At 43.3% G+C, this 13,657-nt stretch overlaps 1 protein-coding gene across 4 annotated transcripts in view; it reads right to left on the bottom strand.

The window, feature by feature from the left end:
* Nucleotides 1-226: 226 nt before the first annotated feature.
* The window catches only part of LOC139925155 (estrogen-related receptor gamma-like), a 32,320-nt gene continuing 18,889 nt past the window's right edge, over nt 227-13,657 (bottom strand). For 2 of the 4 annotated variants that reach the window (XM_071916404.2, XM_078289838.1), the window contains 4 exons: nt 10,328-10,438; nt 9,737-9,898; nt 3,562-3,831; nt 227-621 (listed from right to left, as the gene is read on the bottom strand). In XM_071916404.2, the coding sequence (XP_071772505.1) occupies nt 377-621; nt 3,562-3,831; nt 9,737-9,898; nt 10,328-10,438 (788 nt within the window). In that variant the 3' untranslated portion in view covers nt 227-376. Of the gene's footprint in view, nt 622-3,561; nt 3,832-9,736; nt 9,899-10,312; nt 10,439-13,657 lie in introns of all 4 variants that reach the window. The other 2 variants (XM_071916405.2, XM_078289839.1) reach the window with 2 other exon arrangements.

Consider the following 13,657-nt stretch of genomic DNA (forward strand, 5'->3'; position numbering starts at 1 on the left):
TAGCCGTACAGTTCATTAGGACATTTATATTAACACACTTTCCATTTCGAGATGAAAATAAGATAAGAAACAAATTCACAGAAGCTTCAGGTGATATAGAGCAATGGGTCTCTGGTTATAACAAGACCTCGGTTGCCTGATTTCTGTACACAGCATCTTTATATACATTATCGTGATCCCACACCAATCGGGTTGATATTCACCCTTTTCAAACCACTTCTCGTTGTCCCTTTTATTTTTATTACTATCTGAAGGTGTTAAAATGACCGACGAGTCCGAGCTTCATCCTTCAGTTGGCACACCGCCTCATTTTCACGGGCCGTCCGTCGCCTCGACCGGGTGATGCAGCTGTCCGTCAAACATCGGGCCCCAACCGTCAAGCCTTGGCCTCCAACATCTCCAGGAATAGTTTGTGCATGGGGACTTTGCCCTGCATCTTGATGCTGTAGAAGTGCTGCACGGCCTTGGCGGCGGTCTGGCGGAGCAGCGGCAGGGTCATTAGCAGCTTGCCCGCCCGCCGAGGGTCCTCCGCATGCTGGGAGCCCTCAAAGTCCTGCAGAGCCTCGTGGAGAGAGTCCTGGAGCCTCTGGACCGCCTCGATATCCTCTATGTGCATGGAGTCTGGAGGAAGGAGGGTGGCGGTAAAAAGGAAGGGAGAGAAGGAGGGAAGGAAGGAGGGAAGGAAGGAATGAAGGTGAGAAAGCAGGAAGGAAGAAAAAGAAAGCAAGAAAGAAAGAAAGAAAGGAAGACAGAAAGAGAGGAAGAAAGAAAGATGATTACTTTTCCAATGCCACATTTTAATAATACACAGATTAAATAATACATTTATAGCTCCGTTGATTGCTTTCACGCTTAAGAAATAACTTGAAAATCAAAACAGCATTTTCTATTAACCTACGCTGTGACAAAATACGAAGTCTACAGCTACAGCAAGACCTCTGTGTTTTGCAGCAGCATTGGCCGGCTTTAAATTCTGCAGCCTGTCTTTGCAAACATGCAATTTTGGAGAGAGGTTTTCTCTTGTTAGTGGTTAATGACGCTCCTTAAATAAATGCCTATGCATGGCCAGGACTCTAGGGAGAGAGAGAGAGGGAGAGGGAGAGGGAGAGGCACTGTAGGGCTGTATAAATATACGGTGGGACAGGAAAAAGATTCATTTCTTTTGGTATCATGGACCACATACATCCCCCCGCTAATGAATTCAGATGGCTGCATTACTAGGATATCGTTCAGCTGAATGATGGCGGCAGATGGCCTTCATTTCCATAAGAAAGAGCAGTTGGCCCCCTTATGTATAGGCTCTAAAATAAAACCAGTTGAGACTTATTAAAAACTGCTCTCTATAAGTATATGTATAAGTCTGCAAGTTGGAAAAAAAAAAATACTTGTCCTCCAAAGGACGGGCAGACTGAGAATGTCAGAATGGACAAGCAGCTTGGCTTCCTTTCAGCCGATTTCACTGTACAGACTCACAGCGATGTGAGCAACAATCAGCATTTACTGTCATTTCTAATCTGTATGTGTGTAATATCCACCATCCACTAACTGATAGATGCACTGGAAAAACATATTGTGCAAAACAAGATTGAAATTTTACTTGGTGATAGAATTGAATCTAAAGAATTCTTCTCTTAACAGTAACAGTAAAGTTTGACGCATCTAATCCTACATGTTGTGTATTACTAAAGCTAAACCAAACTTGACTGAAGTGTGTGAGTGAATTAAATCAGTCTCTGCTCTGCTATGCGTCTCAAAAGTTGCGGAGCGGAGTAAGACCGTGTATGAACGTGTAAATGAGGCAGAAAAAAGGAAAGTACAAGGCTAATTATGTTCCTAACTGACTGATTAAGTCTCTTTTACCAGTCGCCTTCTGTGTAAATTGCGTTTCTATCTTGGGAAATTAAGTAGGCTATGTGGACCGCACATGTGTTCCAGCACTCATCATTTGAAACCTTCATGTTAATACTGATCTGAGCCTCGTTTGGCTGCCTGAGCGTGCGTGTGTGTGTGTGTGGTGTGGTGTGGTTGTGTGTATGTGAAACAGAGGGAGAGAGAGAGAGAGAGAGAGGGAGAGAGAGAGAGAGAGAGAGAGAGAGAAAGAACACATTTTCATATGTGTGTCAGTGTGTGTAAACGCCAGAGAGAGCGTGAACATTTTCGCATGTGCGCGTGTGCGTCCGTGTTCAAGGAGGTTAGGGGCGGAATGCAAAACTAACTTTGAAGAAACAATTTCCATGTAATCCGTCAGCAGCCTGGCGTCAATCCCGTCGATACTCCGCTAATTACAAAATCAATGGCCATGAATTTCCACAGCTGTCACACCCACAGGACCCCCGGAGCCCGAGCTCTCCGAGACGGTGTTCAAACGAGCCGAGGCTGCCCTCTCGCCCTTCCTTGAGCCTCCCGCTCAACCCGTCCCTTCCTCTCTCACACTTCTCCCTTACCTTTCCAAACATCCCCGTGTCTTTCCACCCCCCCCACCCCCCCCCCCCTTCCCCACCCTCCCCCACCCCCTGTTTATCCTTCCCTCTCTCCTCCTGCCGCATCCCACTCTCCCGTGGAGAGTTTGTCATCTGAAGACTAAAGCTCTGGGCTCAGCATTTTTCATTTTTCAGTCAGGCAGGAGAAAAGACTCCTAACAGGCATTGATTAGTCGGGGGGGACAGGCCCGGCCTCATGAAAAGCAAACTGTCGATACGAGCGCGGCATCTTCACATCGGAACAAACGAGGCCCGTCGCTCCCCAACGCTCATTCCACTCCACTTAACACATTTTATTGACAGCCCCTGTTTTCCTAATGAAATGCTAAATATATCTCCCTCGGCTGTGGCGCGCTGGCAGCTACTGTTATGGAGATGGAGAGAATGAGAGCGCAATGTGACAGTCACACATGTACGCAGGCATGTGCACACACACACACACACACACACACACACACATGCATACGCACACACAAATTAAAATATAGACAGGCATATACACATACACACACACATCATGCACACACACACAAACATGCATACACACACAAATTACAATATAGATACTCAGGCGTAGACACACACACACACACACACACACACACACACACACACGGGGGTATTTAATTAAATAGCCATGTTCCTGACCTTTTTGTCCCTTCTTATCACCTAACCTTCATTGTGGAGCTGATCGGCTCAGAAGATAGACAGTCACCTGACCATTTTTGTTTTATTTCTTTGTTTGTTTTAATTGAATGCCAAGTACCTAGATTCATTTGAGATACACCATAGAGATGTACTCTCCTGTCAGGCTCACTGAGACTTCGGTCTTATAGGACGAAATACAGAAGTTGTTGATGATAAATAAATCATTCCATACAAACTGGAGTAGGTAGACTTACAAGTGGAAACTTTATCTTTCTATTATTCAACCACTGTCAAGTTCAAGTGTCCCAACCAATACTCATTTACACTATACCCTAATTTTTGTCTGTAACTGGTGAAATGATATTTGTTGTGTGTGTCCGTGTGTGCACATGTACATGTCTGTGTGTGTAAATCTATGCGCGTGTGACCTCACCTGAGTTGGCGAGGGCGATGGCTTTGAGCGTGACGAACTCCTCCTTCTCCATGCGCAGCTTCTTGTAGCGTCGGACCAGCGGCAGGATGGCCACATGCAGGTCCAGCAGGCCGGACAGCCTGGCCTGCTCCTCGTCCACCACGTAGTCCTCTGCGTACACGATCTCCTCTTCGCAGGGCAGCGAGCGAAACACGATGCTCAGCACCAGGATCTCCATCCAGGCGCTCTGCAGTAGACTCATCTGGTCTGCCAGTGAGAGAGTGGAAAAACCTGCGGGATTAAGAGAAAAAAAAACATCAAGCTTTTGGCTGCTTTTATTTTTTCTGTTTTTTCTGATTTTTTTTCCAGATAGTCCAGGTATTACTGGGCAGTCATACTGTACAAACACATGACAAAGCATGAGATCAACCCATTAACCTCGCTGCGCTGTCATCGGCAGTCTCAAGCCCTCCATATGCTTTAAGGGCTGTGTGTGCCGTATGCCTCCAGAAAAGCCCGACTTGAAACAGAGGCCGACCGCTGTACGGGGCGGCTTAAGGGAAGGATATAAATCAGCCAAGTGTAAGGCCTTTGAAACACGACCCCGGGCCACTTCAACCCTCAGCCGTCAACAGACAGTCCTTCTGCTGCCCAGTACAGAACCGCCTGAGTCGCCCCTGACTGAGGACAAATCCACTCGTCAGTTTTGACTGCTCAGGATTTGAGGTGGTTCATAAATTTGAACTGAAACGTGAACAACAAACACAGGAAATACGAAAGTAATTCTGGATTATTTTAGAGAATGGATATATGAAGAATTTTAAGAGCAATCATGTTGGATTTTGTAGAAATTCCACTTCCTGAATGGGCTGAAATGAAAGTGACCTCAATCTCCACTGGTCCAGTGACCATTACTTCTAATTTGCGTCATTGTCTGCCATAACAAAGTCACACTGAAATGAAAAATGACTTTTTTGCCTTTTTAGCTTTTTATAACTATCATATTATACTCCTATTTGACAATTTATGCCAAAGAAATGACAAAAATTTATTTTATTGTATTTTTATATCAAACTCTCATTACTTTTACTTCGTGGAAAATGGAAAATCTTTAGTGGTGACTTCATCAGGAGGCAAAATAAAAATTCCAACCAATAAAACCATCACAGATTTTTAAACAAGTGCTCCGCCCCTCCCATCAAATAAAACTGCATTTCTCTCCCTAACTGATCTCCCATTGGTTTACACTTTTGAATGATCTCTCACTGCATTATGTTCCACACCAATATCCTGGAAATACATCAATTACATTAAGGAAGCAAGGTGTCCTCAAAATGCAGTTTCGTTGTGACTTTAAGTTGATCATTTCAGCCAGAGAAGCAGTTATTGCAATTCTTTTAAAATTAATTACATTATTAATACTAGGTGACATATGACATTATTACCAGAAACATTTTGTGAATCCACCAAAACAGAGGTCCAAGAGAAAACAAAAAAAGCAAACCTGTTTTTACCTATAACCCCTCCTTCATTCTTTAGTCCCTAGTGTTCGACCTTCTGAACTCAGAGTAACAAAACCTCTGCCGTCGCCCTGAGAGGTCGACCCATCAACTCTCCCTACTAACATTCACACACACCACATCAAACAGACAGACGACTGAAAGGACTTCAACCACCACAATACCTTTCACTTCTCTATGGTGAATAGGAAGGTGATTGGGGGTATTGACCAGGGCCTTGAACCCACCACTGTGCTTACTTAAATCTGAGGCTGCATGGATGGGAATGGGGCAGGTTGACTTAAAAGGAGGCCCTCCCAATAGCTCTTATCACGCAAATAGAGAAAACGATGGGGAGAGAGAGAATGAGGGAGAGCGAGAGAGAGAAAAGAGTGCTGGGGGTGTCATTGATTAGTAGATTGTAATCAGTCCACCAAATGCGAAAGGGGGATCGATCCAAGCCTCAGATCTGACAAACAGACAGTTGATGGAGGACATCCGGTACACGTTTAGCAGGGGGATGGGAGGGCTGTGGGACCGCACAGTGTAGATACTGTAGGCCGCATCAGGAATTCATAAATGTACTCTCCATTCCCACTAGAATCTGTAATACATTTTGCAACTGTTGCAAGAAAATGAATGGCCTTTACTCTGCAAGGGGTATTTACAATAATGAGGCAAGATCATTCACTTTAAACCTTACATGTCACTTTTCTGGAAAAATATATATTTGCAACCTAAAGTGAGTTAAAAGGAACAGTATGCAGTAAGAGCAATCATAAAAGAGCAATGATTCAAACACGATTAAGCTTATGAACAATGCATCAAGCTTCTCATAAGGCATACCAGAAAACCAATAATGAATGAGTTATATTAAATATAATGAAGTGCACTATCTACGTTTGGAGCACTATTTCATTTGCATGTGCTCAGTTGGTAATGTGTTTTTTTTTTTTTTTTTTTTTTTGCACTACATCGTTTTATACATTGTGTGACAGAACACTCAACTATCTGTCACCAACTTCAACTGTCTCCTTCTTTTTTTCATCATTCCTTTCTTTTCCACAGCCTGTTTTTTTTTCTCTTTCCACTCAATTTACTGAAGTGATGGAGTGACTTCCTGGCTCCCTGGGGGTTGCCCCGGAGCTTCAGGTGCGGCGCCCGGAGGTGGCTGAGTTAAGTGTCGCTGTGGAGGGTGATTCTCCCTGATGAAATATCAATATTTCACCCCACTGATTTACTGCCGTTTGACCAAACATGACACAATATCGAGCAAACTGGGGAACGTCTATATCTCTGTCGCTCCTGTTTCCTTCCCTTGCAGTGACAAAAAGCATGAGAAGAGACCGGGGATACCACAGGTTTCCACTGCACTCAAAGTAATGGAATTAATATCTGCTAGGTGTTTAGATAAGGCCAGTGAATGAAAATTTTAATTTCTACCAGAAAATAAATTCATGGTTTCTTTTGCATTCTACTTGCAATGAAATACTGTATGTGGCACTTCATCCGACTGCTATTACTACTGCTAATGATTTTCACCAACATCTATTTCTATGATAACGTACCAAAGCCTCCAAACACCAAGTAACGTTTAGCTATTGTTTGTAGCCCTACACAGCAAAAAGGAAAATGGTTCCGGTACTGCAACAGTACAGTAAAGGTACAGATCAGATAAGTAATTGAATCCCTATTCAGTACAATCGAGTGACTGAGTGGTTGGCAGTGAAGCTTGAAGCTGTCATTGAGAGCTAGGTCTAAAACAGACAGCAGTTCACTCTCTATTCATTTAGTATCATTACAGGCCTCCTAAGAGCCCTAATGGGCCTAATAAAAAGACAGAGGTAATAATGAGACTAGAGGGCCCTATATGAGCAGGAGGAGTAGGAGGGGGAGAGCCAGGGGAACAAGAGAACAAGGAAGAGAGAGAGTGTGTGTGAGAGATATGATGGTAGAGAGAGTCTGTGCATGTGAGTGACAGAGAAAGAGAGAAAGAGAAAGAAAGAGATGCTCTGAACTGCGTGAACATTAAGTACCAGAGGGCGATGAAAGCTGTTGCCTAGCATGTAGCGCGTGCGTCTGAGACGGTGTGTGTTAGCAGCTGCACAAATTAGTGGCCACCTCTGACCTCCAACAACCGTGCAATGATTCCTCTTCCATTTTCATGACAGTGTGTGTAAGTGTAGCATCCAATCAATGGCTTCCTGGTGATGAGTTACAGCCATCCGCACAAACATGTTGAACTCAGGCCTTTGCTACACACGCATAAGGATACCATGTCTCCTAACAGTTGCGCCACTAACTGGTGGCCAATTTTTGTTTACAACTACAAAATGTGTCACGTAGTGGTAGTATCCTGTGATTATTTGCTTTTACAATTTGAGAAATACTGTACATTGGAGTCAAAGTACATCAAATTAAGTTGCATTGCGTCGTGCAATTGTCACACACCCAGCTTTTCACCACAAATATTTAAGCCTTCAAACTGACAAAGAGTAACAGAAAAACTGGCCAGCATTGCATGTTTCTTCCCAGGTCTCTGCATTTAGGTGTTGAAGGACTTTTACATTAATGGAGCGATCGGCGGTAATGACTCTTATTACCTCATCGTTAAAGCCATTTGTGCAGTGGGCTATGAGTGTAATGGTAGGAGTGGACTGTTAAACTGTAGGGACCCCTTTTGTCTTAATCGTCTCTTGGTGACATTCTGACCTGGTGGCCCGGGGTAAAATGTCCCCAGAGTGTCACATCCCCCTTTAATATCTCTGTGCTCCCCTTGTCAGGTCTGGATTTAGATCTTCACAGCATACAAGATCAATAGTTACACAGAAATGTTCAAGTGCAGTTTTTTTTTTTATATTTTCAAGATTGAAGTCCAAAAAATGTGACACTGAGTTTCTTGAATTCATCTCTACACCCCTACAGCTAAAATGCTTATGATGCTTACATAGCAAGATCTGATTCTCATTCGCCCTCATTTTCTCTCCCAGAGAAAAAAAAAAAGCCAGCTAACACATATCCACATTCTCAAGATGTTGGACCAAAAAGAGGTCAGGGAGGGAAGTGGGCATTTGGGTCAGTGATGTTCCCTCTGTCCCTGTTTGAGCTTGTTCCCAGTGTAAATTGCAGAGTGGTGAGACAGCACCCCTGCCTCCTTCCCCAGGGTCACTCCGCAGCCTAATCTCCTAATCAGACTACACAACTCCCATGTATCTTTGGAAAGTCTATCCTCCACACCAAATTGCATTAATTAAGGTGTCAAAGGTAAATCTGACCACAGATCAGTGATTCAGGGTAACACTGGACAGTCCGGAGAGTCAAGCAGCTGCCCAGAGTTGTGCCAGATGGGAAATGAGTGAACAACGTGAAATCTACAGGTAGAAAAATAAAAGTCCAATAGCTATGTTCTTCGCTATGGTGAAGATATTAATATACTACAAGGTGTAAGAACACATATTCAAAAAGTTCAAAGTAGTTTTTTTTTCTACACTACAGAAGTAGTAGAAATGTGTATTTTTGTACAGAAAAATGGCATTTCTAAAATATTATTATGTCTTATGATTCCTACAATACATTTTAAACTGTGCATAACACTGCTGCACCTTATTGAGCTGGCTACATGTGCAATTTTGGGTACAGATATATGTTCATTTGATCAATTAGATGCATGCTTTTTGAGCACACCCTGTGCTCCCCTTAAGCACATTAGGTTCAAAAGTGTCTTTTTATTTTCAAACTGATAGAGATAAAAAGAAAAGAAGATCTAAGAGTATTTGCATAACAAGTCGTATTTAAGAATTCGTCAACACGGACGGGAGAAATCCATAAGTATTTCCCTAAATAAATCAATTTTACCACACAGGCCCTGTGTAGTCTCCTTAAGTAAGTAAGAGGATTGCCTTCTTTAAGTCTGGGATTGAAATGGAATACATTGACATAGGGGCGGACCCCCCCCTCCTCCTCCCACCCTACCCAGTCAAATCAAAGGTTTCAGCTGCTCTTTATTGATTAGATTTTAGAATATGGGACTAGCTTCTCCCTTAGGTGCAGATGAGTAGCAGATGTTAATTATCCTGCGTGTGTGCATCAGTGTGTGTGTGTGTGTCTCTCTCGCTGTATGCATATGTGTGTGTGTGTGTGATTGTGTATGCGTGAGCTCACACACGCGAGTGTGTGTGCAACAGTCAGTGAACTACTTTAATAATGTCATACTGTATGGTTTCAGCAAATTTAACAGCGAATTTGGATCTTCTTCCTTATTTTACCAACAGCATAAGAACTATTATGTTTCCTTACATTAATCATGCTACCACAGCCCACGAGCAATTTACCACATTTGTGATACAGTTTGAGAATTTAATTTTATGAGTTAATATAGCTGGTCAGATAAATCCACATCTGTTTGCGATATGTCATGGTTATTTTATAATTTATTAATTCAAAATATGATCAAAGTAGGTTTGTTATAGTTTGTGCTACTATCAATTGTTGGTAGTAGTGTTGAATGTGTTTAATTCACTTAATTGGCATAGCTCCAAGTATCGCACACTTTTGGCATAGTAGAAAAATATTTTACGTGTTAGGAAATATTGAGGCATCCCATTAAGAAATTCGAATGTTAAGAAAACCAGATCCTGGACAACACAGAGCTAAGGGTGAGAAGTCATCAGCCATTCATATCAGTCATGTCTTTCTACCTGGGATATGTTTCGCCCAGCCGATGATGACCACCAGCTCGCGGTCGGCCAAGTCGCACAGCGTGGTCAGGGCCTTGATGTCCCCGTCGGGCATAGTGGGGTCAGGCATGGCATAGATCTTCTCTGGCTCCACCACCAACAGATGGGAAACGATCTTAGTCACTGAGAGAGAGAGAGGGGGGCGGATGGAGGGATGAGAAAGAGAGAAAAAAGAGAGAAAGTAGTGTGTTGTGTGACAATAATTTCCTCTGACAGAATAGCAAGATTTTTTTTTTTTATCAAGGAAAAATAGAAAGCAGGCTGGATTATACTGGGGAAGAAAACGAGACATTAAATGATACCCTAGCATGCCATAATAGATTTTGCAAGGTCTAAAAGGGAGGCAGGTAGGCCTGCTGGTAAGTCTGACTGTCGCATAACTGAAATTTCTGTGCACTATGGCAATTTAATGATTTAAATTAGAAAAATTCTACCATGTTACACTATATGCAATTAAACAAAATGAAGCCTATCAGTAATGTTATGGTACAAGCCAAGTTTGTAATATTTGACTAGGTGGGATAATCAGACAGAAACATTTGCGTGACTCACATGGTTTTTTGGCAGGAGGGGGGATGGTGAGGCCGAGGTAGGACCCGTTCTCCGCGTCCAACCTCCGCTTGTACTTCTGCCGCCCCCCTCTCACCCGGTCCAGACGCACACCTGCAAAACATCATCATATTATTTTCAGCAAAACCAAATACACTCATGAATAGAACAATACAGAATAGAATAGAATAAAATAGAATAGAATAGCTGAAATAGATTTTTTTCTGTGAAAACTATAATGCAGCCTGAAAAGCTCTGTAAGACGGTCCCATAAGTGAACACAATATATAACACACATAGAACAGAGAGAAACATAGAATTAAAACATTGTTTCATTGTAGTTTAATATCTAACACTTTAAAGTAACAAAAGGAGGTTGTTGACTAAATCCAACATTTTTAAGATTAATTGAAATACAGTCCATTTTATACTATTACTACTGCTACAACTACTACTAATAATAGCTTCTTCAATGGCAGTGCAACTAACGTTATTGAGAAACATGACTTCTTTGCATATATTTTGCTGAGTCATAATCCTCTGTCAAGAATTTCACTGTTTTTGTACTTCCTGAATAAAATCAAAACCAGAGTATTTCCTTAGTATCATATATAGCTCCATCCCAAATTTTTTTTCAACCATAGCACATTTCAAACAGGATATAACCATAACTACCATATACCAACCACATGCAGGAAGTGAATTCTTTTTAATAATGTAGTAATTTATTTGTGATTATATGCATATACTGTAACTGGGACAACAGAGTTTGTTTCCTTCACTCTTAACCTTCTGACTGGAAAGAGGGACTGTTCAATACTTTCTTGTTAACGGTGGAAGAGTGTAAGTACCTAGTTAGTATACAAACGTGACATATCTGGGATTATCTTGAAAGCCATCTCAAAGGACACGGGCAACATCAAATGCACTTCATGTGCTAGCGTTACACTGTTGTATTAAAAGTTGTTTGCGCATAGAGGGAGAGCAAACAGATTTTACATGGTCAAGTGGAATTGAGTCGTGTGAGATTTCCCAGTGACTCATATAAATTCCTTTGATTCCCCTGGAAACAAAAGAATCCGATTAGGATGGTCTTTCAATTTCCTGACACCGACTATCCACTAACCTAATTACCCACTATGCCCAGAGGGAGCTCATTCTTCCCAGCAAACACAGTGAGATCATTTTATGCCTGGCAGATTGAAGCTAAATCGAGAGCCCCTCTCCTAACACAGCTTTCCATTTGTACGCCTTAAAGTAATCAATAAGGCTTGCAAATAGACTTCTTGTTCTTTGAACACATGTGGATGTGGTTTTAATTAGTCAGTTAGGCGGCTAGGCACTTGGTTTGGGATAAATGGAGCTTTAGTAGTTGTTTTAACCATTATTCTTGGTTAAGGTAAATTTAAAAGTATAAATTGCACTAGGAAACTGTGTGCAGTACTCCAGATATTTAAATCAATTCAGTACTTCCTCTCTATTTAATGACACACACAGGCCTAATTTACAAGAGGATATGTAGTTAGTAAAGGCTTACAGAACAATAAGCTTGTCTAATACAAAAATAAATATATTAAGCAGGTGTATCCTCTAAATTCACTTAACATAGACTTGTCAAGCTAAGTGACAGTGAATTGTTGCTCCTTTTGTCCCTGACATCTACCACCATGCATACACATACGCATAAGCACGTGGTTGCACACACACACACACACACACACACACACACACTGGCTTCCCTGCTGCGGGCTGCAGGGTCATGTGGCTGCGACAAGCGACAAGTGCCCAAACAGCCGGAGTCAGAATTCCAAGATCCGCGGGGGCTGTTTCAACTGGAACATCCAACTGGTCCATAATTAATAGACGCTGACAAGAATTAAGAGCTCAGCGCTAACCAGTTTCAGTTTACAGCTTAGCAGCACAGCTCACGGCAGAGACCAGAGAGCCAAAGCAGAAAAACAGAACGAATGAGGGAGGGAAAAGACGAAGAGAAGAGAATAAAAGGTTCAAAACGGATAAAGGAATGGGAGGGATAGGGAATAAGAAAGAACAAGCTGCTGTTTTTGGCTAAACTTATCGGTTTTCTGCAAGATATCTCTTTCTCTCTCTCTCTCCTTTCCCCCTCTCTCTCTCTTTCTCTTTTCCTCTCTCTTTCCCATCCTCAGCATCGGGTATACGTCTCCTCCCCGACAGCCCTCCCTGTCCCGGCCAGTGCCTGATCCAACCAGTGCAGGATTATCTCCTCCCCATGTGATACGGCCCAGTACTGAGAATCTGACCACAACAAGACAGCTGGATGAGGCCCTTGGAGAGGGAGGGAGAGATGGGGGAGGTGGGGGTGGGGGGGCAAGTCTCTGGGCTTGTGTCATCATCCATACCGCATTCCACACCTCTCAGGCCCAAACCACAGCGCCCTATATGTTTCAAGACAATGCAGCCCAGAAGAGAGCCTGTGTCTTGGTAGTGAGAGAGCCTGGGACATCGGGGCCAGTCGGGTGCACAGATCATCTTAAAAGCATCCAGCCCCATTTTTTACGGCTGTGGGCCCCTAAAGTGTGGCAGCCAAAATATGGATGGAGGGGGTTAGGTGGTGTGGCGGGGGGGGAATATATGTGTGTGTGTGTATGTGGTTGTGTGTGTGCTGGATGTTACGAGCTCGGCGAGATCTATGCACATGACTGTTTTACTGCAGGCTATGAGTGAGATGGGCTGGGACACAAAGTTATTGGGTGACAGTCCATCATTGCTGTGGGCGTGAGCGTGCGCATGTGTGTGAGTGTGTGTGTGCATGTGTGTGTGGAAAGAGGATGAGGCGTGTTTGCATAGGAATCAGAGCAATCCTTAGGGCCACCTGACCCCCAGCTTCCCTTTCACATTCAATATCTGTATTGACCGGCGCTACCTTGAAGTGCATTCCAGGTGAAGCGGCTGTTTTGCTTTGTGTGGCTGCCAGCGTGTGTCATGTGGTTTCATTTCTTTTCCGTATATGTGTGTGGTTCATACAGTACGTATCATGCTTGTAAGTGTGTGTGTACGAACATATGCGCGTGTGCGTCTCACACAACTATTTTCAGCCCCCTCACCTGTCAGAGGCGCTTCTTTCTAGAGAATGTGTCAGAATGGGCTGGCTGGCTAACACTGCCAAAGGGAGATTAGGAGGACCCTATTTTAGCTGGGAAAAATCGGAGGGATGCAGCATATGCCCCCCTCCTACATGGCTGCTCGCCCCTCTCAAGGCAGTGGGACCCTGCCCTTCCAGTGCGACTTCCATCGGACAGCCTCTGTTTGATTGCGTGGAGTCTGGGTGGGATGGAGAGAGGGAGGGAGGGAGGG

Source organism: Centroberyx gerrardi, chromosome 18 (genome assembly GCF_048128805.1).
Source record: "Centroberyx gerrardi isolate f3 chromosome 18, fCenGer3.hap1.cur.20231027, whole genome shotgun sequence".
Taxonomy (NCBI): Eukaryota; Metazoa; Chordata; class Actinopteri; order Beryciformes; family Berycidae; genus Centroberyx; species Centroberyx gerrardi.